The sequence below is a fragment of the Callorhinus ursinus genome, unplaced genomic scaffold, assembly GCF_003265705.2.
Source record: "Callorhinus ursinus isolate GAN/ISIS: 27379988/994484 unplaced genomic scaffold, GSC_fseal_2.0 scaffold66, whole genome shotgun sequence".
Lineage (NCBI taxonomy): Eukaryota > Metazoa > Chordata > Mammalia > Carnivora > Otariidae > Callorhinus > Callorhinus ursinus.
In genome coordinates this window covers 122724-148639 of record NW_027397128.1, presented here as the reverse complement: position 1 = coordinate 148639, position 25916 = coordinate 122724, and the positions used below count along the sequence as shown (strand labels likewise).

Genomic DNA, 25916 nt, shown 5'->3' with positions numbered 1-25916 from the left:
CAGAGTCCATAGTCTCTCATGGTTCGTCTCCCCCTCCGATTTCCCCCACTTTATTTTTCCCTCCCTACTATCATCTTCATTTTTTTAACATATAATGTATTATTTGTTGCAGAGGTACAGGTCTGTGATTCAACAGTCTCACACAATTCACAGCACTCACCATAGCACATACCCTCCCCAATGTCTATCACCCAGCCACCCCATCCCTCCCACCCCCCCACCACTCCAGTATCCTTTTTGATTAAAGCTCTCTACAGGGTAGGGATAGAGGGAAAATACCTCAATATCATAAAAGCCATTTATGAAGAAAAGTCAATATCATCCTCATTGGGGAAAAAAATGAGAGCTTTCCCCTAAGGTCAGGAACATGAAAGGGATGTCCACTCTCACCCCTGCTGTTCAACAGAGTACTGGAAGTCCTAGCCTCAGCAATCAGAAAACATAAAGAAATTAAAGGCATCCAAAAGACAAAAAAGAAGTCAAACTTTCACTCTTCACAGATGACATGATACTCTATGTAGAAAACCCAAAGACTCCACCAAAAAATTGCTAGAACTCATACAGGAATTCAGCAAAGGGGCAGGATATAAAATCATTGCATAGATGTCAGTTGCATTTCTATATCCTAAATCACTTAATTTTTTTTATTATGTTCAGTTAGCCACCATATATTACATCATTAGTTTTTGATATAGTCTTCAATGATTCATTAGTTGCCTAAAACACCCAGTGCTCACCCCAACACATGCCTTCATTAATACACATCACCCGGCGACCCCATCACTCTATGCCCCTCCCCTATGAAACCCTCAGTTTATTTCCCAGAGTCCATAGTCCCTCATGCTTTGTATCCCCCTCTGATTCCCCCCTGTAGGTTTCCCCCCTTTCCCTAAGCTCTTCTGTGCTATGCCTTATGTTCCACATATGAGTGAAACCCTATGATAATTGTCTTTCTCTGCTTGACTTATTTCACCTAGCATAATCCCCTCCAGTTCCATCCATGTCAGTGTGAATGGTGGGTATTCATCCTTTCTGATGGCTGAGAAACATTACATTGTATATATGTACCACATATTCTTTATCCATTCATCTTTGGAAGAGCAGCTCAGCTCCTTCCACAGTTTGGCTATAGTGGACATTGCTGCTATGAACATTGGGGTGCAGGTGGCCGTTCTTTTCACTACATGTGTATCTTTGGGATAAATACCTAGTAGTGCAATTGCTGGGTCATTGGGTAGCTGCATATTTAACATCTTGAGGAACATCCATACTGTTTTCCAAAGTGGCTGTACCAGTTTGCCTTTCCATCAACAGTGTAAGAGGGTTCCCCTTTCTCCACCTTTTTGCAAACATTTGTTGTTTCCTGCCTTGTTAATTTTTGCCATTCTAGCTGGTGTAAGATGGTATCTCATTGTGGTTTTGATTTGAATTTCCTTGATGGCCAGTGATATTGAACATTTTTTCATGTGTCTGTTAGCGATTTGTATTTCTTCTTTGAGAAGTGTCTATTCATGTCTTCTGCCCATTTTTTGACTGGATTATTTGTTTTTTGGGTGTTGAGTTTGAGAAGTTCTTTATACATCTTGGATATCCGCCCTTTATCTGTAAGGTCATTTGCAAGTATCTTTTCCCATTCTGTGGGTTGCCTCTTAGTTTTATTGACTGTTTCTTTTGCTGTACACAAACTTTTTATTTCTGTGAAGTCCTGAAAGTTCATTTTTGCTTTTGTTTCCCTTGCCTTTGGAGACGTGTCTTGAAAGAAGTTGCTGTGGGCAATGTCAAAGAGGTTACTGCCTATGTTCTCCTGTAGGATTTTGATGGATTCCTGTCTCTCATTGAGGTCTTTCATCCATTTGGAGTTTATCTTTGTGGATGGTATGAGACAATGGTCCAGTTTCATTCTTCTGTATGTGGCTGTCCAATTTTCCCAGCACCACTTATTAAAGAGACTGTCTTTTTTGCATTGGATATTTTTTCTATTTCACAAAGATTAGTTGACCGTAGAGTTGAGGATCCATTTCTGGAGTCTCCAATCTGTTCCATTGATCTACATGTCTGTTTTTGTGCCAATACCATGGTGTCTTGGTGATCATAGCTTTGTAATATAGCATGAAGTAAAGTAACATGATGCCCCCAGGTTTGTTTTTCTTTTTCAACATTCCTTGGTGATTCAGGGTCTTTTCTGATTCCATACAAATTTTAGGATTGTTTGTTCCAGCTCTTTGAAAAATGCCAATTATATTTTAATATGGGTAGCATTGAAAATGTAGATTGCTCTATGCAGCATAGACATTTTAACAATGTTTGTTCTTCTAGTCCATGAGCGTGGAATGTTTTTCCATCTTTTTGTGTCTTCCTCAATTTCTTTCATAAGTGTTCTGTAGTTTCTAGAGTACAGATGCTTTACCTCTTTGGATAGGTTTATTGCTAGGTATCTTATGGTTTTTGGTGCTATTGTAAATGGAATAAATTCCTTAATTTCTCTTTCTACACTTACATTGTTAGTATATCAAAAAGCAACTGATTTCTGTGCATTGATTTTTGTATCCTGCCATATAGCTGAATTGCTGTATGAGTTCTAGTAATTTGTGGGTAGAGTCTCTTGGATTTTCCATATAAAGTATGGCGTCATCTGTGAAGAGAGGTTTTTACTTCTTTGCCAATTTGAATGCCTTTTATTTCTTTTTATTTTCTGATTGCTGATGCTAGGACTTCTATATTGAAGCAATACTCAATACAAATTGAATACTATATTGAGCAATAGTGGTGAGAGTGGGCATCCCTGTTGTGTTCCTGACCTTAAGGCAAAGCTCTCAGCTTTTCCTCATTGAGAATGATATTCAGTGTAGGCTTTTCATACATGGTTTTTATGAAATTGAGGAATGTTCCCTCTATCCCTACACTCTGAAGACTTTTAATCAGGAAAGGATTCTGTATTTTGGTAAATCCTTTTTATACATCAATTAAGAGGATCATATGGTACTTGTCTTTTCTTTTATTAATGTGCTCTATCACGCTGATTGTTTTGTGAATGTTGAACCACCCTTGCATCCAAGGAATAAATGCTACCTGGTCGTGATGGATAATTCTTTTAATGTACTCCTGGATCCTATTGGCTAGGATCTTGTTGAGTATTTTGACATCCATGTTCATCGAGGATATTGGTCTGTAATTCTCCTTTTTGATGGGGTCTTTGCCTGGTTTGGGGATCAGGGTAATGCTGGCCTCATAGAATGAGTTTGGATGTTTTCCTTCCATTTCTATTTTTTGGAACAGCTTCAGTAGAATAGGTATGATTTCTTCTTTAAATGTTTGTTCGAATTCCCCTGGGAAGCCATCTGGCCTTCGACTCTTGTTTTTTCAGAGGTTTTTGATTACTGCTTCAAATTCCTTACTGGTTATTGGTCTGTTCAGACTGTCTGTTTTTTCCTGTTTCAGGCTTGGTAGTTGCTAAGTTTCCAGGAATGCATCCATTTCTTCCAGATGGCCTAGTTTGTTGGCATATAGCTGCTGGTAGTAAGTTCTAATAATTGTCTCTATTGTTTCTATTTCATTCATGATTTTATTAATTTGGGTCCTTTCTCTTTTCTTTTGGATAAGTCTGGCCAGAGGTTTATCAACTTTAATTCTTTCAAAGAAACATCTTCTAGTTTCATTGATCTGTTCTATTGTTCTTCTAGTTTCTATTTCATTGATTTCTGCTGTAATCTTTATTATTTCTCTTCTCCTGCTTGGTCTAGGCTTTATTTGCTATTCTTTCTCCAGATCCTTTAGTGTAAGGTTAGCTTGTGCATTTGATTTTTCTGACTTTTTGAGAGAGGCTTGGATGGCTATGTTATGTCCCTCTAAGGACCACCTTTGCATTATCCCATAGGTTTTGGACTGATGTGTTTTCATTTTCATTGGTTTGCATGATTTGTTTAAGTTCTTTAATTTCCTGGTTGACCCATTCATTCTTTAGCAGGATGCTTTTTAACCTCTATGTGTTTGTGTTCCTTTCAAATTTTTCCTTGTGGTTGAGTTCCTGTTTCAATGCGTTGTGGTCTAAAAATATGCAGGGAATAATCTCAGTCTTTTGGTATCAGTTCAGACCTGATTTGTGACCCAGTATGTGATCTATTCTGGAGAAAGTTCTGTGTACACTTGAGAAGAATGAGCATTCTGTTCTTTTAGGATGGAATATTCTTTATATATCTACAAAGAACATCTAGTCCAGTGTTTCCTTCAAAGCTCTTGTTCCTTTGTTGATCTTCTGCTTAGATGATCTGTCCATTGCTGACAGTGGAGTATTGATGTCTCCTACTATTAATGTATTATTATCAATATGATTCTTTATTTTGGTTAACAGTTGGCTTATGTAGTTGGCTGCTCCCATGTTGGAGGCATAGATATTTACCATTGTTAGATTTTCTTGTTGGAAAAACCCTTTAAGTATGTTATAGTGCCCCTCTATATCTCTTACTACAGCCTTTGGTTAAAATCTGTCTGATATGAGAATTGCTACCCCAGCTTTCTTTTGAGGTCCATTGGCATGATAAATGGTCCTCCATCCTCTCACTTTCCATCTGGAGGTTTCTTTAGGTTCAAAATGAGTCTCTTGTAATCAGGATCCTGTCTTTTTTATCCAATCTGCAACACTGTGCCATTTCATGGGAACATTTAGGCCATTCACGTTGGGAGTGAAATATATTGATTTTGAAAGATATTAATTTACTGCCATCATATTGCCTATAAAGTCCCTGTTTCTATAGATTGTCTCTGTAAATTTCTGGTCTATATTACTCTTTGGGTCTTTCTTCTTTTATAGAACACCCCCTTAATATTTCATGCAGGGCTGGCTTGGTGGTCACATATTCTTTCAGTTTCTGCGATTCTTGGAAGCTCTTTGTCTCTCTGTCCATTTTGAATTACAGCCTTGCTGAATAAAGTGTTCTGGGCTGCATGTTCTTCTCATTTATTACCCTGAATAGGTCTTGCCAACCATTTTTGGTTTGCCAGGTCTCTGTGGACAGGTTTAACATTATTCTGATGTTCCTCCCTCTGTACTTAAGAAATCTCTTTCCCTGGCTGCTCTCAGCATAGCTTCCTTGGCTCTAAGATGTGCAAGTTTCAGTATTATATGCCGGGGTGTTGGTCTATATTTATTAATCTTGGGAGGGGTCCTCTCTGCCTCTTGGACTTGAATGCTTGTTTCCTTCCCCAGGTTAGGGATGTTTTCAGCAATGATTTGCTCAAATATACCTTCTAGTCCTCTCTCTCCACCCCCTCAGGGGTCCCAATAATTCTGACATTGGATCATTTCATGGTGTCATTGATCTCTCTAATTTTTATCTCATGGGCTTCTAGCTGCTTATCCCTATCCTCCTCATCTTCCTTCCTTTCCATCAGCCAATCTTCTAGATCACTATTTCATTCTTCTGTCTTATTTACCCTGCCTGTTAGAGTATCCAGTTTAGACTGCATCTCATTCACGGCATTTTTACGTTTGGCCTGATTAGATCCCATTTCTGCCCTTAGAGATTTTATATTGTCACTATTGCTTTATTCAAGCCTAGCTATTGACTTCATAATTGCTACCCTGAAGTCTACCTCTGACATCTTGCTTCTGTCCATATCCATTAGATCTGTGGCAGAGGCCGTTGTCTCTGGTTCTTTTCTTTGTTGTGAGTTCCTCATCCTAGTCATTCTGTTGAGGGATGGTTGAACGAATGTACAGATTCCAAAATATCAACCATGACCCAAGCAAAATGTACCCTTGGAGAATATGGAGCAGTTGGAAGCCACCACTGAAAAGACATAGCCAATATGAAACACAAGAGTAAAATTTATAAAATAAAATAATTTCAAAAGGGGGTGAGGGGAAAGGGGGACATAATCTCTCAGTGTGGACAAATTAGGGTTTTTCAGTTGTTCCTGGCTGTATTTGGGTCGGTTTGTTAGAGGATACTACTTCCCAAAATTACAGGGAAAGTATAACTTGTGTATACACACACACACACACACACACACACACACACACACACACACACCCCTACAGGTAATGAATGAATGAATGAATAGGGAAAAAAGGACTACAATGAAGCATATATCTATAAAAAATATAGGTGTGAAAAAGTACAAGTTAAAAGTTACTATGAAATCTAAGTTGGTATATTAAACATCTAGTTGAAATGAGAAAAATGTGAAAAGAAAAAAACAGAAGAAGCTAAGGGAAAGAATAAAAAGAAAAAGAGAGTTGTATCTGAAAACTAAACAAGCCGTGAGGCAAAGCCTGGAGCTCAAAATACTATTTTCCCCTGATGTTGGGATTTTACAGTCTTATGGGGACCATAGGGTTGTCCTCCTCTTGTTCTTCCAGCCTGTCTTCTTGGGGAGAGTCCTGCCATACTGTTTCTCAGGCAACCCTGCTTGGGCAGAGTTGCCCTGCCCCCTCTTGAAGGGTGCTTGGCTCAATGGAAACTGTTTTTTTGAGCTTTTGTTCTCTGGAGGCTTTCTGTACCTCTTCTGAGAGAGCAAAAGTGGCCGCACCCAAACCTCTGTCCCAGTGTGGAGAAATCAAAGTCTGCACTCTTCACTAAACCCTCCTGGGACACAGTCTCCATTTCTATATGCGCCACTGAAAACCACAACCTCCTGCGGTGCATGCCCACAGTGACTCTCTCAGAGGTTGTCCCAGGTGCCTGGTCATGTTCCTGCCCTTTGTGCTTCTAAAACCATGAGCGACCGTGCAACCCACATCTCCTGGATCCCATCTGGGTCCTGCTCTAAGGCCCTTTCCAGGCCACTAGTGCTCTGAGATTTTTTTTCCTGGTCCCCAGCAGGACGCTTTTGCGCTCCAGTGTTATATCACTTTCTGGGAGCCAACTTATGGAAGCTCACTCCCCCTTCTGTTTATCTTCCAATAGCTACCTGAAGATTCATGACTCCACCCTTCCTACCTGGTGACGGGCAGTGTCTTTCTGCTTGTAGAGATCCAGATATATATTCTTACATCTCAGGCTGATTTTGTGGGTGTTCAGGATGGTTTGGTAGATATCCAGCTAAATTCAGGGGACCGGTTGAAATGGGGTCCCCTACTCCTCTGCCATCTTTCCTCTCCAGAGCTCACTTAATATTTTTAATCATTATTTTTATGGCTGTCTTATAAATTTGCCATAATTTTCTGTTTTTCTTTTAATTTTCACTTTTAATGGTAAAATGAATACATGGCCTTAATAACCATTTAAACACATACCAAAATTTAATAAAGTTTAGCATTATTTTCCCTTCTCTATCACTCCTATGCTATGTGAGATAATCAGTATAAGTGTGGTTTGCCTATTTCCATACTTATGTTCATATAAGCATATATACAGATAAGACTTTTTAAAAACTTTTTTACTTACAAAAATTATACCAAACATATTACTCTGTAACTTGTTTTTTTTTTAACTTAATTTATCACACGTAACTCTCCAAGTGAGGAATATAGAATCAAACTATAACTCCTTCTATCAGTCAGGGTTCAACCTGAGAAGCATAACTCATAGGAGATGCATTATTAAGAGATTTATTCTAGGAATTGGCTTATGTGATTACAAAACCTGGCTAAGCAACTCCAATATCTGTGGAGCAGACAATCAGAATGCAAGATCATGAGCAGGCTCAAACTCATGGGCGTAGTCCAAAGCTGTCATCTATAGGCAGGAAGATCATGAGAAGGATGGGACTCCACATACATGGGCTAAAGCTGAGGCAGGATTTCTTCTTCTTTGTGGGGAGACCTCTACCCTTTTTTTTTAAGTGGTAAAAACACCATGAACTCTATGCTCTTAACACATTTTTAAGTGCATAATATAGTAATATTAATTGTAGGCTCAGTGTTATACAGCAGATCTACAGAACTTATTCATATCTTGTATAAATGGAACTGGAGTCTTGATAGAATTGCTTTGAATTTGTAGATGCCCTTCAACAGAATGGATATTTTAACAATATTAAGTCTTCCAGTACAAAAACAAAACAACAACAACAACAACAAAAAGCAACAAAAAACTAAAGACCAGTATCCCAATGAACACACATGAAACGATCTTTGATAAAACAGCAACAGCCAGAATTCAGCAGCATAATAAAAGGATCATACACAATGACCAAGTCGGATTTGTCCCTGGGATGCAATAATGGCTTAACATATGCAAATCAATTAATGTGATACAATAAATTAAATATAGAAATCACATCATCATATCTATAGATGTAGGAAAAAGATTTGACAGTTTATCCTTTCCTGATAAAAAAGACTCACAACAAACTCTGTATAGAAGGAATTTACCTGAACATAATAAAGGCCATATATCAAAAGGCCCGTGGCTAACATCATACTCAAGGGGGAAAAACTGAAAGCTTTTCCTCTTAGATCAATGAGCAGAAAAGGATGCCCATTTTCACCACTTCTATTCAACATAGCAGTGGAAGTCCCAGCCAGAGGAAATTAGGCAAGAAAAAAATAAAAAGCATCTAAATGGGAAAGGAAGAAGTAAAATTATTCTTGTTTGTAGATGACATTATTTTATATATAGAAAACCTTAAAGACTCCTCAGAAAAAAACTTTTATATTTAATAAATGAATTCAGTAGAGTTGATGGGTACAAAATCAACATACAAAAATCAGTCGTGTTTCTATACACTAACAATGAACTATCTGAAAAAGAAATAAGCAAACAGTCCCAATTATAATCATATAAAAATGGATGTGATTATATTTAGGAATAAACTTAACCAAGGAGGTGAAAGACTTGTACACCAAAAACTATAAAACCTTGCTGAAAGAAATTAAAGAACATATAAATAAATAGACTTAATATTGTTAAAATGTCCATTTTACCCAGTGCCAGCTATAGATTTAATGTGATCTTATCAAAACCCCAGTGGTATTTTTTTCTACAGAAATAGAAATAACAATCCTAAAATTCATGTGGAACCACAAAAGACCCATCATAGCTAAAGATATTTGAGAGAGGAGAACAAAGCTGGAGGTATCATATCAAAATATATTACAAAGCTACATTAATTAAAACACTATGGTACTGGCATAAAGACAGGATATAGACCAATGAAATAGGATAGAGAGCCTAGAAATAAACCCACACATATACAGTCAACATATGTTTGACAGTAGTACCAAGAATGCACAATTGGGAAAGGATGGTTTCTTCAATAAATTGTGCTGGAAAAACTGGGTATCCACAGGCAAAAGAATGAAATTGAATTCCTATCTTACACCATACATGAAAACTAACTCAAAATGTATCAAAGACTTAATTGTATGACCCAAAACTGTGAAACTCCTGGAAGAAAACATAGGGAAAGAGCTTCTTGGCATTGATCTTGGCAATGATTTTTTTTGGATATGACACCAGAAGCACAGTCAACAAAGCAAAACTACAGCAAAATAAAATTATTTTGCACAGCAAAGGAACAGAAGGAAAAGGCAACCTATGGCATCAGAGAAAATATTTGCAAATGATATATTTGATAGGAGGTTAATTTCCAAAATATGTAAGGAACCCTTACAACTCAATAGCAAAATATCAAATAACTTAATTTTAAAAATGGACAAAGGACTTGAATAGACATTTCTGTTACTTCATTACTTTCTGCTATTTGATTTTTTCTTCCTTTTGAAACTTTTCTTTAAAAAATGTTCTTATTATAATCTCTTATCTTTTGACTCATTATTTCCTTGTCTATATTTCTGCTTTTGGTTGTGAAATATTTTTCCACTTCACACCATACTTTATTCATCCATTCTTCATTTAACAGCCTCTTAACTCACGTTCTCATTTTTTTTGCCCCGTATACTATGAAATGCATTGTTATAGCTAAATATTTGTTCAAGTTCTCACCATTTATTTGTTTGCTTTTCAAGACTTTTGATCTATCTTGCCAAAATTACTCCTTCAGAAAAGTTGTACTAATTTGTACATTTAAGAAAGTTCTATGATTTTTTATAACAGTCATGTATTTTTATGTTATAGGCTTTGAAATTTCTGAAAACCAGAAGAGGCAGGCTGCAATGACTGTGAGAAAAGTCCCTAAACAAAAAGGTAAAGCTGCCTTTAACCACCGCCACCCCAGCAGCCCCACTTACTCTCTTTGTGAGACTGGGAAGCCATAAACCATGTGATTGCATATCCCCAGGCTTGTTTCCAGGCTGAAGTTCACTTGGGGTGAGGGGGAATGTCTGGGTTTCCAGGTGTCCCTGATGACAAGTGGCAAATGGTCTTAAAGACATAAGGCTTAGGAGTAAATAGTGTAAGGTATTTATGTCCAAAAATATTTCTTTGGGTACAATAAAAAATAGAATTTCTATTTCTTTTCATTTTTACGTAAATAAAAGAGAGAGAAAAACTAAACATTATTCACAATTTAGAGAGAGATAGACAATAATAACTGTGTAGTTTTTATTAGTAAGTATATTTGGAATATGTATAAAATTTTCTTTCATTTGTTTGGGGACATTTTCAAGATTAGGAGTCTCAAATCAGAATAGAGAACTTCAAACTGAACCAAGACAGAAGATTCAGATATTCATTCTCTTTCTCTGAACCATAAACTAAAGTACTTAAAAAAGGAAAATAGGGGTGCCTGGGTGGCTCAGTCGGTTTATTGTCCGACTCTTGATTTTGGCCCTGGTCATGATCCTCAGGGTCGTGAGATGGAGCCCCGCATTGGGCTCCACACTGGGTGTGGAGCTTGCTTAAAATTCTCTCTCCCTCTCCCTCTGCCCCTCCCTTGCCACCACCCCCCCGTGTGCCCACACTGGCACTCTCTCTCTCTCTCTCTTAAAAAAAAAAAAAAATAAAGAATCGATTTGATTATGAAATGAAGCTTTATTTTCTCATTTTCATGAATTAGACATAATTAAAATGTTTAGTTGAACAAAAGGAAGTAACTACCCTTTGTTTATTCATGAGCCTCTTCAGTACCATTTTATATAAGTTCTTTAATTTTATCTTTATGGTACTTCTGAAAAGGTAGGCATTATTAGCCTCATTTTCCAGATGAGGAAACAAGATCTTTGGGGTGAAGTGATTGTGAACTTAACTCATCTTGATTCCAAGTCCACTGTTCTTCCCTCACCATCTCAGGGTTCTGCTGATTCTCTATGCTGGGAAAGAACAGCTTACTTTCTTTGCCCCACCTCAATACTGACAGCTGCTTCTATTACTGACCACCACTGTCATTTTCCCCAGGGGTAGGTGATCTTAATGAGACCTCACTTTCCCCAGGCCCTTGCTCTGCTTTCTCAGTAGTCTCTTTGGTTCAGAGTGAGTCACGATACAAAATGATTAGATTCAAGTTGCCTGAAATTCCAGTGGCCACATAAAGCACCCTTAATTATTCCCAAATGAAGCTCCTTTCCACCGAGGAAGCTGTGTGCCTGTGAATATCTGATCTCCAATTAAACAGTGCACCTAGCTGGGACCCCTCTGGCTAGACATGCCTTCCTTTTAACTGCTTATTGTTTCTTGCCCTTGGGAGGCACTCATTGGCTCTTTCTCTCATCATGGAAATGTGATTATCTTCAGATAGGGAATTAAAGGCAATCACACTTAACCTCTCAGCAGTGAAACATGAGAGATAGTGTTAGAAAGCTATCTGGAGTTAATGTCAGTGAAGATATGGTCTGGATGAGTAGGACAACCCTGTGAGAGACTGTGCTCCTTCCATAGAGATATAAGCAGAACAGAACCCCAGCCAGTTGGGGAGTCCTCAGGCTATAAAAAGGCTACTGTCCTAGTGGCTTGCCTGTTTCCTTGAGGCTCTTAACCCTTGAGCTTCTCTTACTCTGATCCCCTCCACTGTCCTCACCACACTGACCTTCATGATGGGATAGGACCCCTTTACCTCAGCTTAGGTTCCCTCAAGCCTATCTGAGGCTGGCTGTTCTTTTTTTTCCACTGTGAACTCTTAAAGCAAAGGAACATCCACAAAGCAATAAACCAGAAAACAGTCCTGCTCACTCATACCAAGCCTTTATGTCAGTTTCCTTTTCCACCTGTCTGGTCACAAGGCTATTCCTTTCAGGTCCTCTCTTATTCCCCAGTGTCTAAACAATGGTTCACATAAACAGCTTTCCGCCTTTAACAATTCTAAAGTTTTCAAAGAAACTCATTTAGTTTCAAACCTCCCAAAATTCCTATGAATCCCCTCCATTATTTCTATTTCTAATTTTTAAGACTCTCCTAGTCCAGGACTGTAATGACTGATATATTTTGAGACTCAAGGTAATTACACATGTGGAAACAATTGTCAAACTTAGGAATTCAATAGTTATATTATGTACGTGGGAAGAACAAGAAGGGAATTCTTTCAGATACCCACAAAAGCCAGTTTCTTTAACCCTTCCAATGACCACTTCCTGGAAGTGATGGGAGCATTGTTGTTAAGATTTCTCTAATGTAGATGTAATTGGATAGGAAATTATTCTAGGGTTCTCTTCTAACCCCATCTGTAATGCCATGGGACCTTATTAACTCAGTCTACTGCTCTGGAGGAGGGGAAGCCTGTCTGTAAGATAAGCAAAGAGGACAAAGCCAAGCTCCAAGGAAGGCCTTTCTACTTTATGTTTACCTTTTACACTGTCTTAGTTTTAAGAATTGATGTACAACTTATTGGAATTTGAATACTAATTCCTGGTCTATCAACCTATTTCAGTCTGTCATCATGGAACTCCCTAGGGCCATGAGCAAAACTCCTATCTCCAGAGGCTATAGGACCATCTCAAAATCAAATGAATATCCTAAAGTAACTAAAATAATCTTGAAAAAGAAGAGTAAAGTTGGGGTACTCAATCTATCCTGATTTTAACATAAATTATATAGTTACAATAACCAAGATAGTGTGGTATTGGCAGAAGGATAGACATATTGTATTAGTGGAAAAGAATAGAGAAGCCAGAAATAGACCTACACAAATATGCCCAAGTAATTTTTGATAAAGATGCAAAAGAAATTTAGTGGAGGAAGGGTAGTCTTTTCAACAAATGCTGCTTCAGCCATAGACCAAAAATAAACTTCAACCTAAACTCATACCTTACAAAATTGAACTCAGAATGGATAATGGACTTAAATTTAAAGCTACAAAACTTTTTTTAAAAAAGGAAAAAATCTTCAGCATCTAGAGCTAGGCAAAGAAGTTCTTAGACTTGACACCAAAAGCTTGAACCATGAAATGAAAAATTGATACAATGGACCTCATCAAAATAGACATTTTTGCTCTATGAAAGACCATATGAAGAGGATGAAAAGACAAGTTACTGGCTAGGAAAAATATTTGCAAACCATATATCTGAAAAAACACTAGTATCTAGAATATATAAAGAACTCTCAAAACTCAGCAGTAAAAAAAAAAAAATACTCCAATTACAAAATGGGCAAAAGATGGATATTTTACTGAAGAGGATTATATAGATGGCAGTTAAACACATGAAAAAAATGTTCAACATTATTAATCATTGGAGAAATATAAATGAAAACTACAATGAGATATCACTACATACATATTAAAATGGCTAAAATAAAAAATAGTGACAACACCGAATGCTGGCAAGGGTGTAGAGGAACTAAATCATTTATTCCTTGCTGGTGAGAATACTAAATTGTACAGCCACTCTGGAAAATAGTATGGTGGTTTCTTAGACACAAAACATACCACTACCATATACCCAGCAATTATACTCCTGGGAAGTTGTCCCAGAGAAATGAAAACTTTCAAAAAAAAATAACCCTCTATATGTTAATTAACTTGAATTTAAATAAAATCTTGGAGAAAAAAAAAACTCTAAACAAATGTTTATAGCAGCTTTGTTCATGATAGCCCAAACTGGAAACATCCCAGATGTCTTTCAATGGGTAAGTAATTATGGTATACCCATACCATGGAATATTATTCATGAATAAAAAGGAGCCAACTATTGGTATATGGAACAACTTGGGTGAATCTCCAAGGAATTATGCTGCATGAGAAAAACCAATCCCCAAAAGTTATATATGGTATGACTCCATTTGTATAACATTCTTGAAATATTATAATTTAGTAATGGGGAACAGATTAGTAGTTTCCAATGGTTAAGGGAGGGTGAGATCAGGAGAGAAGTAAGCGTGGTTATGGAACAGTAACTAGTGATTTTGTGATATAGAAATGTCCTATCTCTTCTTTGTGTCCTGTAACAATGTTAATATCCTGGTTGTAATTTTGTACTACAGTTTTGCAAAATGTTATCATTGAACAAACTGAGTAAAGGCTACGAAGCATATCTCTGTATTGTTTCTTACAACTGCATGTAAACCTATAATACTCTCAAAATAAAAAGCTTAATTGAGAAATCAAAATGAACACTTCCCAAACTTTCTCCCTAATATTTTCATATCATTTGTTGGCACCCAGTACGCTCATTTTTCTGACACTTACCACCTTTGAAAATTGCCTGTTAAAGGACATCATCAAAATGGCAGAATATTTTTCTACTGTCTTCCCCCTAAAAAAAACACTGATTTTGACAGTCACCCACAGATAAGTGTGCTTTTGTGAAAGTTCAAAAGTCCAGCAGAAAAGTTCCAGACCACCCATGGAGAAGAAAAAAAAACATGATTAGATGCATAGAATAAAAGAGGCCAGTCAATAAAGACTAGAGGAAGTGAGTGCTTTTTCAAATGCAAAGACAGCAACTCAAGACTACAAGGAACATGAAAAATTAAGGAAACATGACATCACCAAAGGAACACAATTTTTTAGAAACTAACCCCCAAAGATATGGAGATATACAATTTTTTCCAGTAAACATTTCAAAAATAGTTTTTTAAAGGAAGTTTATTGTGCTACAAGAAATCATAGACAATTCAACAAAATCAGGAAAACAATATACAAAACAAGAAATTTAACAGAGTGTAAAAATCATAAGAACCAAACAAATTATAGAGCTGAAGAATACAATGAATGAAATGAAAAAAAAAATGCAATAGAGAACCTCAACATCAGATTTGAACAAGCAGAAGAAAGAATTTGTGAAGCCAAAGACAGAACTTTTGAAATTGTCCAGAGTAAAACAAAGAAAAAAGAATTTAAAAAAGTGAAGAAAGCCTATGGGAGTTAATGAGATAAAATTAAGAGAAGCAATCTATAAAATATTGCAGTCCCAAAAGAAGAAAAGAGGGAGAAAGGGGAAGAAAGCTTATTTAAAGAAATAACAAGGATACCTAGGTGGCTCAGTCATTAAGTGTCTGCCTTCGGTTCAGGTCGTGACCCAGGGTTCTGGGATCGAACCCCACGTCAGGCTCCCTGCTCAGTGAGGAGCCTCCTGCTTCTCTCTCTCCCGCTCCCCCTGCTTGTGTTCCCTCTCTCGCTGTGTCTCTCTCTGTCAAATAAATGAATAAAATCTTCAAAAAAAAAATAACAGCTGAGAAATTTCCAATTCTGGATAGGTATTTGAATTGTCAGCTTCTTGAAGTTCATTAGTTTTCAAACAATTTCAACACAAATGATCTTCAAGATACATTATAAAACTCTCCAAAATCAAAGTCAAAGAGAAAAGATTAAAAGCAGCAAGAGAAAAAAATCCTCATATATAAGAAAATCCACATAAGACTATTCAAAGATTTCTCAGCAAGAACCTAGCAGACCAGGAGAGAGTGGGATGTTCTTCTTTCAAAGTTCTGAAAGAAGAAAACTGTCAATGAAGAATACTATACCCAGGAAAGTTTAGAAATGAAGGAGAGAGAAAGACTTTCCCAGAGAGGGGGAGAGAATGAGAGAGAGAGAGAGAGAGAGTTTTATGGATCCAAAGTTAATTTTTTATCTGCATAAAATGGACTATTATAATTATAAGGTGTTTTATGTAAACCTCATTGTAACAACAAAGCAAGCACTTACAGAAGATACACACACAAAAAAAAGGTGAATCAAAGCATACCTGTTAGGAAAACCATCAATTCATAAAGGAAGATAGGAAGAGAGGAAGAAAAGAACAAAATAACTATAAAACAGAAAATAATTAATAGGGTGGCAATAGTAAGTCCTTACCTATCGATAATTACTTTATTATTTTTTTCTACAGTTTATTTTTATTTAAATTCAAGTTAGTTAGCATGTAGTGTAGTACTGGTTTCAGGAGTAAAATTTAGTGATTCATCACTTACATATAACACCCAGTGCTCATCCCAACAAGGGCCTTCCTTTAATGCCCATCACCCATTTAGCCCATCCACCCACCCACCTCCCCTCCAGCATGTAAATAGATTCAGTTCTCTTGTCAACGTGCATAGAATGGCTGAATGGATAAAAATACAAGACACAACTATACATTGCCTACAAAGGACTAAGTTCATCTTTAAGGATACACATAGCCTCAAAGTTAAGGGATGGAAAAAGATACTCCATACAAGTGGAAGCCAAAAAGAGAGCAAGGGTATTTATCTGATACTTACATCAGATAAATAGACTTTAAGTCAAAAACTGTCACAAGAGACAAAGAAGGTCATTATATAAAGATAAAGGGTCAATTCATCAAGATATAATATATATGTACCCAGAACATAATATATAAATTTTAAATATATATGTACCCAATATGGAGCACCTAAATATATTAAGCAAATACTAACATATCTGAAGGAAGAAACAAATATGATAATAGCAACAATTGACAGATCACCTAGACAAAAAATGATTAAGAAAACATTGGACTGGAAATATATTTAGACCAAATGGACCTAAAAGGCATATAAGGAACATGCCATCCAATAGCAGCAGCTATTTTCTCAAGTACAAATGGAACATGCTCTAGGGTAGTATGTGTTAGGTCACAAAACAAGTCTTACAAATTTAAGAAGACTGAAATCTTATCAAGTATCATTCAACCACAATGGTGTGAAACTAGAAATCAACAACAGGAGGAAAACTGTAAAGTTCACAAATATGTGGAAATTAACACACTCCTGAACAGCCAATGAGGTAAAGAAGAAATCAAAAGGGAAATAAAAAATATCTTGAGATAAATATAAGTGAAAACACAACATACCAAGTTATTAGATGTAGCAAAATCAGTTCTAGGAGGGAGGTTTATAGCCATAATGCCTACACAATGAAAAAAAATCAAATAAACAACCTAACTTTACACTTCAAGGAACAAGCAAAAGAAGAAAATTTAAGCCCAGTGTTGGCAGGAAAAAAGAAATAACAAATATCAGAGGAGAAATAGAGACCAGAAAAACAATAGAAAAGGTCAATTAAATTAAGAGCTGGTTTTTGAAAAGATAAACAAAATTGACAAACTTTTAGCTAGACTAAGAAAAAGGGAGAAGACTTAAATAAAATCAGAAATTAAACAGGAGATGTTACATATGATGCCACAGAAATAGAATCATGAGAGTGATTCTGTGAACAAGTATATACTAACAAATTGGATGACCTAGAAGAAATGAATAATTTCCCAAAAAACATCCAATGTATCAGGATTGAATTATGAAAAAAAGAACATACCAAAAATGAGTAAAAATATTGAATTAGTAAGCAGAAACCTCCCAATAAAGAAAAGCCCAAGAATAAATGGTTACACTGGTGAATTGTACCAAGAATTTAAAGACTGTCAATCCTTCTCAAATTCTTCAAAAAAACTGAAGAGAAAGGAATACTCCCAAACTCATTTTATGAGACCAGCATTACACTGATACCAAATCCAGATAAGGGCACTTTAGGAAAAGAAAACCACAGGACAATATTCCTGATGCAAAATTTCTTAACAAAATACTAGCTAACCAAATACAAGCACATTAAAAGGATCATACAGCATCATCAAGTGGGATTCATTACTGAGATGCAAGGATGGGTTAACATATGCATCTCAAAAAATTGTAATACACCACATTAATAGAAAGATAAAAATCATATAATCGTCTCAATAGGTTCTGAAAAAGCATATCCTTTCATGATAAAAACTCTCATCAAATTAGGTACAGAAGGAACTATGTCAATATAATAAAGGCAATATATGGCAAATCCACAACTAACATCATATTTAATGGTGAAAGTTTGAAAGCTATTTTTCTAATATAAGAACACAGTGGTGCCCAATCTCACCACTCCTATGCAACATAGTGCTAGAAGTCTTAAGCAGGGAGCATTCGGGTAAGAAAAAGAAGGAGATTGTATCCAAATCAGAAAGGAGGAAGTAAAATTGATTCTGTTTGACTATGACAAGATTTTATGTATTTAAGAGCATCTACAAAACACCCACAGCTAACACCGTGCTTAGTGATGAGAGACTGATGCTTTTTCCACTAAGATCAGGAAAAGGCAAGGATGTCCAGTCTCATCACCTCCATTCAACATTGTTCTGGAGGTTCTGGCCAAGACAATTAGGCAAGAAGCAGAAACAAAAGGCATTCAGTTTGGAAAGGAAGAGGTAAAATGTACCTCTGTTTGCAGATAACACAATCTTACATATAGAAAACCCTACGGAATACACACACACACACACACACACACACACACACACACACACACACCACTATTGGAGTTAATAAATGAATTCAGCAAAGTTGCAGGATATAAGATCAATATATAAAAATTAATTTTATTTTTGTACACTTATTAAAACAATCTTGAAATTAAGAAAATCCATTTATAATGTTAACAAAATATTTAGGAATGAATTTAATAAAACAAGCATAAAATTTATTCTCTGCACACTACAAGACATTGTTGAAATATATTTAAAAAGCTCTACATAGCAAAACATCCCATGTTCATGAATTATAAGACTTAATGTTGCTAAAATGGCAATATTCCCCAAATTGATCTATAGATTCAAAATAATCCCTCAATCACAGTCAACTTCTTTGTAGAAACTGACCAGCTGATTATTTTTAGTTTATTTTTTATTTAGTATTGTTGATATACAATGTTACATTAGTTTCAGGTGTACAACATAGTGATTCAATTTCTCTATACATTATGTTGTGCTCACCACAAGTGTAGCTGCCACCTGTCACCATACAATTCTATTATAATATAATTTACTGTATTCCTTATTCTGTGCCATGACTTATTCATTCCACATCTGGAAGCCTGTATCTCCCCCTTCCCTTTATGCATTTTGCCTACCCCCCTTTCCTCTGGCAAACGTCAAGTCTGATTCTACTTTTTGTTTATTTACTCATTTGATTTGTTTTTAGATTCCACATAAGAGTAAAATCATATGGTATTTGTCTTTCCCAGTCTGACTTAATTCACTTAGCATGATACCTTCTAGGTTCGCCTATGTTGTTGCAAATGGCAAGATCTCATCCCTTTTTATAGTTGTGTAATATTCCATTACACACACACACACACACACACACACACAAAACACCTTATATACATCTTCCTTATCCATTCTTCTGCTGATGGACATTTAGGTTGCTTCCAAATCTTGGCTATTGTAAATAGTGTTGCAATAAACATAGGGATGTATGCCTATCTTTTTGAATTAGTGTTTTTGATTTCTTTTGTTCAATATCCAGTTATTGGGTAATATAATATTTCTATTTTGAATTTTTGAGGACATTCCATACTGTTTTCCACAGTCACTGTATCAATTTACATTTCTACCAACAGGGCACGAGGATTCTCCACATCCTCACCAACACTTGTTATTTTTTGTCTTTTTTCTTTTAGCCATTCTGACAGCTATAAGGTGATATCTCATAGTGGTTTTTATTTGCATTTCCTTGATGATTAGTGATGTCGAGCATCTCTTCATGTGTCTGTTGGCCATCTGGATAGCTTCTTCAGAAAAATTGACAAGCTGATTTTAAAATTCGTATGGAATTGCAAGGATTCCACAATGTCTAAAACAATCTTGAAAGGGAAGAATAAAGCAGGAGGACTCACCTCTTGATTTCAAAGTATGGTCCTCAGACCAACAGCATCAGTAACATGTGAGAATGTATTAGAAACACAAATTATCAGGCCCTTCCCCAGATGTACAACAGGTGATTATGTTACAGCCTCAAGTTTGAGAATCATAACTGGCGTAGACTGCAAATGAGATTAACTACACAAGATGAATTTAATTTGCTTTTTCAACCTCCCCATTCTCTGGATACTTCTTTCTTTCTTTATACATAGAAGATAAAAAGAAAGACAAAACATTGATGGAGAGGATATATAAAACCCTATTTCCTAATTAGAACAAAATTCCTTTCCACTTTCCACTTTGGATTTATCTGTTCTGACCAGTAATTTTGAATGTGACCTTTGGCTGGTCTAACTTGATTTGCACTTGATACTTATTGTCTAATGGCTTGTTGCTACTGGTAAAATCTTCAGCACACAAAACCAAACATTTAGAATACAGTATGAATAAACATTTTGAACAGAGATTATGTTTCATTATGCCTGCCATGGTGTGCTTTATAGCTCTGATTTTAGTTTGAAGACTCAGGGAAGGCAAATAGGTTTCAGAAAATAAAGAAAGAAAGGGCAGGGGAGGGGAGAATATATTCCCCATCTGGCAGATTAAGACAAGAGAGCTAAATTAGTCAGAAGTTTTATAGCAAGGAGAACAGAGGAATATAGTGCTCAAGCATTATTAAGCTATGGAGCCCTCACTGGGGAAGAAGGGGGCTAGGGAACAGCAGGGCTGGCTGAAGGCCTGGACAGAAGAGACCAGGGATTGGAGGGGACTCTGTGGGAGAAGCCCAAAGGGCAAATCAGGACTAGGGTCTCACACCTAAGGACCAGTGGCATGGACTACTAAAGGGCTGGGGTTGGCACTCACGGGAAAAAAAAAAGAAGAGGAAAAGAAAGGATTTTGTATGTAGAAAATCCTAAAGACTCTATCAAAAACACTTAGATTTAATCAATGAATTCAGTAAGGTTTTAGGATGCAAAATCAACATACAAAGCTCAGTAGCATCTATACACCAACAATGAATTATTCAAAAAACAAAATAAAACAATCCATTTATAAGAGTATCAAAAATGATAAAATACTTAGGAATAAATCTACCCAAGGAGGTTAAAGATGTGTTCACTGAAAACTCTAAGACATTTATGAAAAAGATTATAAGCAAAAATAGAAGATATCCTGTGCCTGTAGATTGGAAGAATTAATATTGTTAAATGTCTGTACTACCCAAAACCATTCTATAGGTTCTGTGCATTTCCTATCAAGATTCAAATGACATTTTTTTACAGAAATAAGAAAAACAATTCTGAAATTTGTATGGAACCTTAAAAGACTGTGAATAGCCAAAGCAATCTTGAGAAAGAACAAAGCTGGAACCATCACACTTTCTGACTTCAAGCTATATTACAGGGGCACCTAAGTGGCTCAGTCGGTTAAGCATCTGCCTTCAGCTCAGGTCATGATCTCAGAGTCCTGGGATTGAGCCATGCATCAGGCTCTCTGCTCAGCAGGGAGTCTGCTTCTCCCTCTCCCTCTGCATCTCCCCCTGCTTGTGCTCTCCTGTTCTCTTTGTCAAGTAAATAAAATCTTTAAAAAAGCTATATTACAAAACTGTGGTAACCAAACAGTTTAGCACTGAGAAAAATACAGATACACAGACCAAAAGAAAAGATTTTAGATCCCAGAAATAAATCCATGCATATACAATCGAGTAAAATCTGACAAGGGAGCCAAAAATATTCAATAAAGAAGGACAGTCTCTTCAATAAGTGGTTCTGGGAAAATTAGATATTCACATGCAAAAGGAAGAACTAGACCCCTATGTTACACCACTCACAAAAATTAATGTAAAATGGCTTAAAGACTTAAATATAAAGCGTGGAATCATCAATTACTATAAGACAACATGAGAGAAAGATCTTCTTGACATTGGTTTTGGCAATGAATTATTGGACATGACACATAAAGCACAAGTAACAAAAGAAAAACAAATGAGATCAAATCAGATTTAAAGGTTCTGCACAGCAAAAATCAACAAAATAAAAAAGCAACCTATGGAATGGGAAAAATATTTGCAAACTACATAGTATGTGATAAGGGGTTAATATCCAAAATATTAAAGGAACTCGTACTACTCAATAGCAAAAACCCACAAATAACCCAATTAAAAAAGAGGCAAAGGACCTGAATGGATACTTTTCCAAAGAAAATATTCAAATGGCTAATAAGTACACAAAAGGGTGCCCAACATCACACTAATCATCAGGAAATTTAAATAAGTACAATGAGATATCACTTAACACCCGTTAGAATGGCTATCAAAAGACAAGCAATAATAAGGACTAACAAGGATATGGAGAAAAAGGAACCATCGTATACTGTGAGAATGTAAGTTGTACAACCAGTATGGAAAATAGTATGGGGGGTTTGTCAAAAAATTAAAAAATATCTTGATGAAGTCCCAAAAGTTCATTTTTGCTTTTGTTTCACTAGCTTTTGGAGATGTATCTTGAAAGAAGTTGCTGTGGCCGATGTCAAAGAGGTTACTGTCTATGTTCTCCTCTAGGATTTTGATGGATTCCTGTCTCACATTGAGGTCTTTCATCCATTTGGAGTTTATCTCTGTGTATGGTGTTAGAGAATGGTTGAGTTTCATTCTTCTGCATGTCACTGTCCAATTTTCCCAGCACCATTTATTGAAGAGACTGTCTTTTTTCCATTGCATATTTTTTCCTGCTTTGTCGAAGATTATTTGACCATAGAGTTGAGGGTCCATATCTGGGTTCTCTATTCTGTTCCATTGGTCTGTATGTCTGTTTTTGTTCCAGTACCATGCTGTTTTGGTGATCACTGCTTTGTAATATAGCTTGAAATTGGGCAACGTGATGCCCCCAGCTGTTTTTCTTTTTCAACATTTCCTTGGCAATTCGGGGTCTTCTCTGATTCTATACAAATTTTAGGATTGTTTGTTCCAGCACTTTGAAAAATGTCATTGGAATTTTGATGGGGATGGCATTGGATGTATAGATTGCTCTGGGTAGCATAGACATTTTTAACAATGTTTATTCTTCCGATCCATGAGCATGGAATATTTTTCCATCTTTTTGTGTCTTCTTCAATTTTTTTCATGAGTGTTCTGTAGTTCCTAGAGTATAGATCCGTTACCTCTTTGGTTAGATTTATTCCGAGGTATCTTATGGTTTTTGGTGCTATTGTAAATGGAATCATTTCTCTAAGATAAAAAGCTTCTTCACAGCAAAGGAAACAGTCAACAAAACAAAGAGGCAACACACAGAATGGGAGATGATATTTGCAAATGACACTACAGATAAAGGGCTGGTATCCAAGATATGTAAAGAACTTCTCAAACTCAACGCCCAAAAAACAAATAATCAAGTCGAAAAATGGGCAGAAGACATGAACAGACACTTCTCCAAAGAAGACCTACAAATGGCTAACAGACACATGAAAAACTGTTCATCATCATTAGCCATCAGGGAAATTCACATCAAAACCATACTGAGATACCACCTTACACTAGTTAGAATGGCAAAAATTGACAAGGCAAGAAACAACAAATGTTGGAGAGGTTGTGGAGAAAGGGGAACCCTCTTACACTGTTGGTGGGAATGCAAGTTGGTATAGCCACTTTGGAAAACAGTGTGGAGGTGCCTCAAAAATTTAAAAATAGAGCTACCCTATGACCCAGCAATTGTACTCCTGGGTATTTACCCCAAAGACACAGATGTAGTGAAAAGAAGGGCCATATGCACCCCAATGTTCATAGCAGCAATGTCTGCAATAGCCAAACTGTGGAAAGAGCCAAGATGCCCTTCAACAGATGAATGGATAAAGAGGATGTGGTCCATATATACAATGGAGTATTACTCAGCCATCAGAAAGGATGAATACCCAACTTTGACATCAACATGGATGGGACTGGAGGAGATTATGCTAAGTGAAATGAGTCAAGCAGAGAAAGTCAATTATCATCTGGTTTCACTTATTTGTGGAACATAAGGAACAGCATGGAGGACATTAGGAGCAGGAAGGGAAAAACGAAGGGGGGGAATCACAGGGAGAGATGAACCATGAGAGAGTATGGACTCTGAGAAACAAACAGGGTTTTAGAGGGGAGGGGGGAAGGGGATGGGTTAGCCCGGTGACGGGTATTAAGGAGGGCATGTATTGCATGGAGCACTGGGTGTTACACGAAAACAATGGATCGTGGATCACCACATCAAAATCTAATGATGTATGGTGACTAACATAACATAATAAAATAAAAATAAAATAAAAAATAGGACTGCCATATGATCCAGCAATTCCAGTTTGGGGTGTACATCTAAAGGAAATAAAATCACTGTCTCAAAGAAATATCTGCTCCCTATGTTCATTGCAGCATTATTCACAATAGCCAAGACATGGAAACAACCTAAATATCTTTTGGCAAACAAATAGATAAAATAAATATGGATAAAGTACACATACACACACACACACACACACACACACACACACACACACACACGGAATATTCAGTCATAAAAGAAGGAAATCCTGCCTTTTGCCACACCATTTCTGAACCTGGAAGGTATTGTTCTAGGTGAAATAATTCAGAGAAAGACAAATAACGTATGATCTCACTTATATGTGGGATGTTATAAAAATTGAACTCATAGAAACAGAACAGTTTGGTGGTTGCCAGATGCAGGGGGTATGTGGTGGAGGAAATGAGTAAAGGTATTCAAAGGATGAAAGCTTATAAAATAAATAAGTTCTGTATAGCATGGTCACTAAAGTTAATCATACTGTATCGTAATTTTGAAAATTTTTAAAGAGCAGATCTTAAAAGTTCTAATCAAAAGAAAAAGTATGTAACTATGTGAGGTGATAGATGTGAAGTAACCTTAACGTGGTTATCATTTTGCAGTGTATACATTACATCAAATCATTGTTGTACACCTTAATCTTATGCAATGTAATATGTCCATTTTAACTCAATAAAACTGATAGAAAAAAATAAATAATCTGAGCAGACCAATAACGACTAAGAAGACTGACTTAGTAATCAAAAACCTCCCAAAAAGAAAAGCCTAGGACCAGATGGTTTCACCGGTGAATTCTATGATTTAAAGAAGAATTAACACCAGTCCTTCTGAAACTCTTCCAAAAACTTGAAAGGAATAGTTCCAAACTCATTTTATGAGGCAAGGATTACACTGACACTAATGCTAGATAAAGACAATACAAGACAATGCAGGCCAATATTTCTGATAAATATAGATGCAAAAATTATCAACAAAATACTAGCAGACCACATTCAACAGCACATTAAAAGGATCATACACCATCATCTAGTGATTCATCTCTAGGAAGCAGGGTTCATTCAAAACATTCAAATCAATAAATGTGATACACCACATTAACAGAATGTAAAATAAATCACATCTCTATAGATGCAATAAAACATCTGACAAAATTCAACATATTTTCTTTTTTTATTAAGTTCAATTAGCCAACATATGTACATCATTAGTTTTTGATGTAGTATTCAACAATTCATTAGTTGTGTATAACACCAAGTGCTCATAATGTCACATGCCCTCCTTAATGCCCATCACCCAGTTACCGCATCCTCCCACCCACCTCCCCTTCTGCAACCCTCAGTTTGTTTCCCAGAGTCAAGTCTCATATGGTTTGTCTCCCTATCTGATTTCTTCCCATTCAGTTTTCCCTCCCTTCCCCCTATGGTCCTCTGCACTATTCCTTATATTCCACATATGAGTGAAACCACATCAACATATTTTCATGAAAAAAACTCAATAAATTTTGTATATAAGGAACATACTTCAACATAATAAATGCCTTATGTGACAAGCCTACCAATATTAACAAGCATATTCAGTGGTGAATGGTTAAATGCTTTTTGTCTAATAGCAGGAACAAGATAAGGATGCCAACTCTCACCATTTCTATTCAA

The 25916-nt window shown here is 36.4% G+C and overlaps 1 protein-coding gene across 13 annotated transcripts in view; it reads left to right on the top strand.

Moving 5' to 3' along the window:
- ARHGEF9 (Cdc42 guanine nucleotide exchange factor 9) overlaps positions 1-25916 on the top strand; it is a 233675-nt gene that overhangs the window by 201273 nt on the left and 6486 nt on the right. For all 13 annotated transcript variants that reach the window (XM_073885843.1, XM_073885852.1, XM_073885849.1 and 10 more), the window contains one exon: positions 10020-10088. In XM_073885843.1, coding sequence (XP_073741944.1) covers positions 10020-10088 — 69 coding nt within the window. The remainder of the gene's footprint in view (positions 1-10019; positions 10089-25916) is intronic.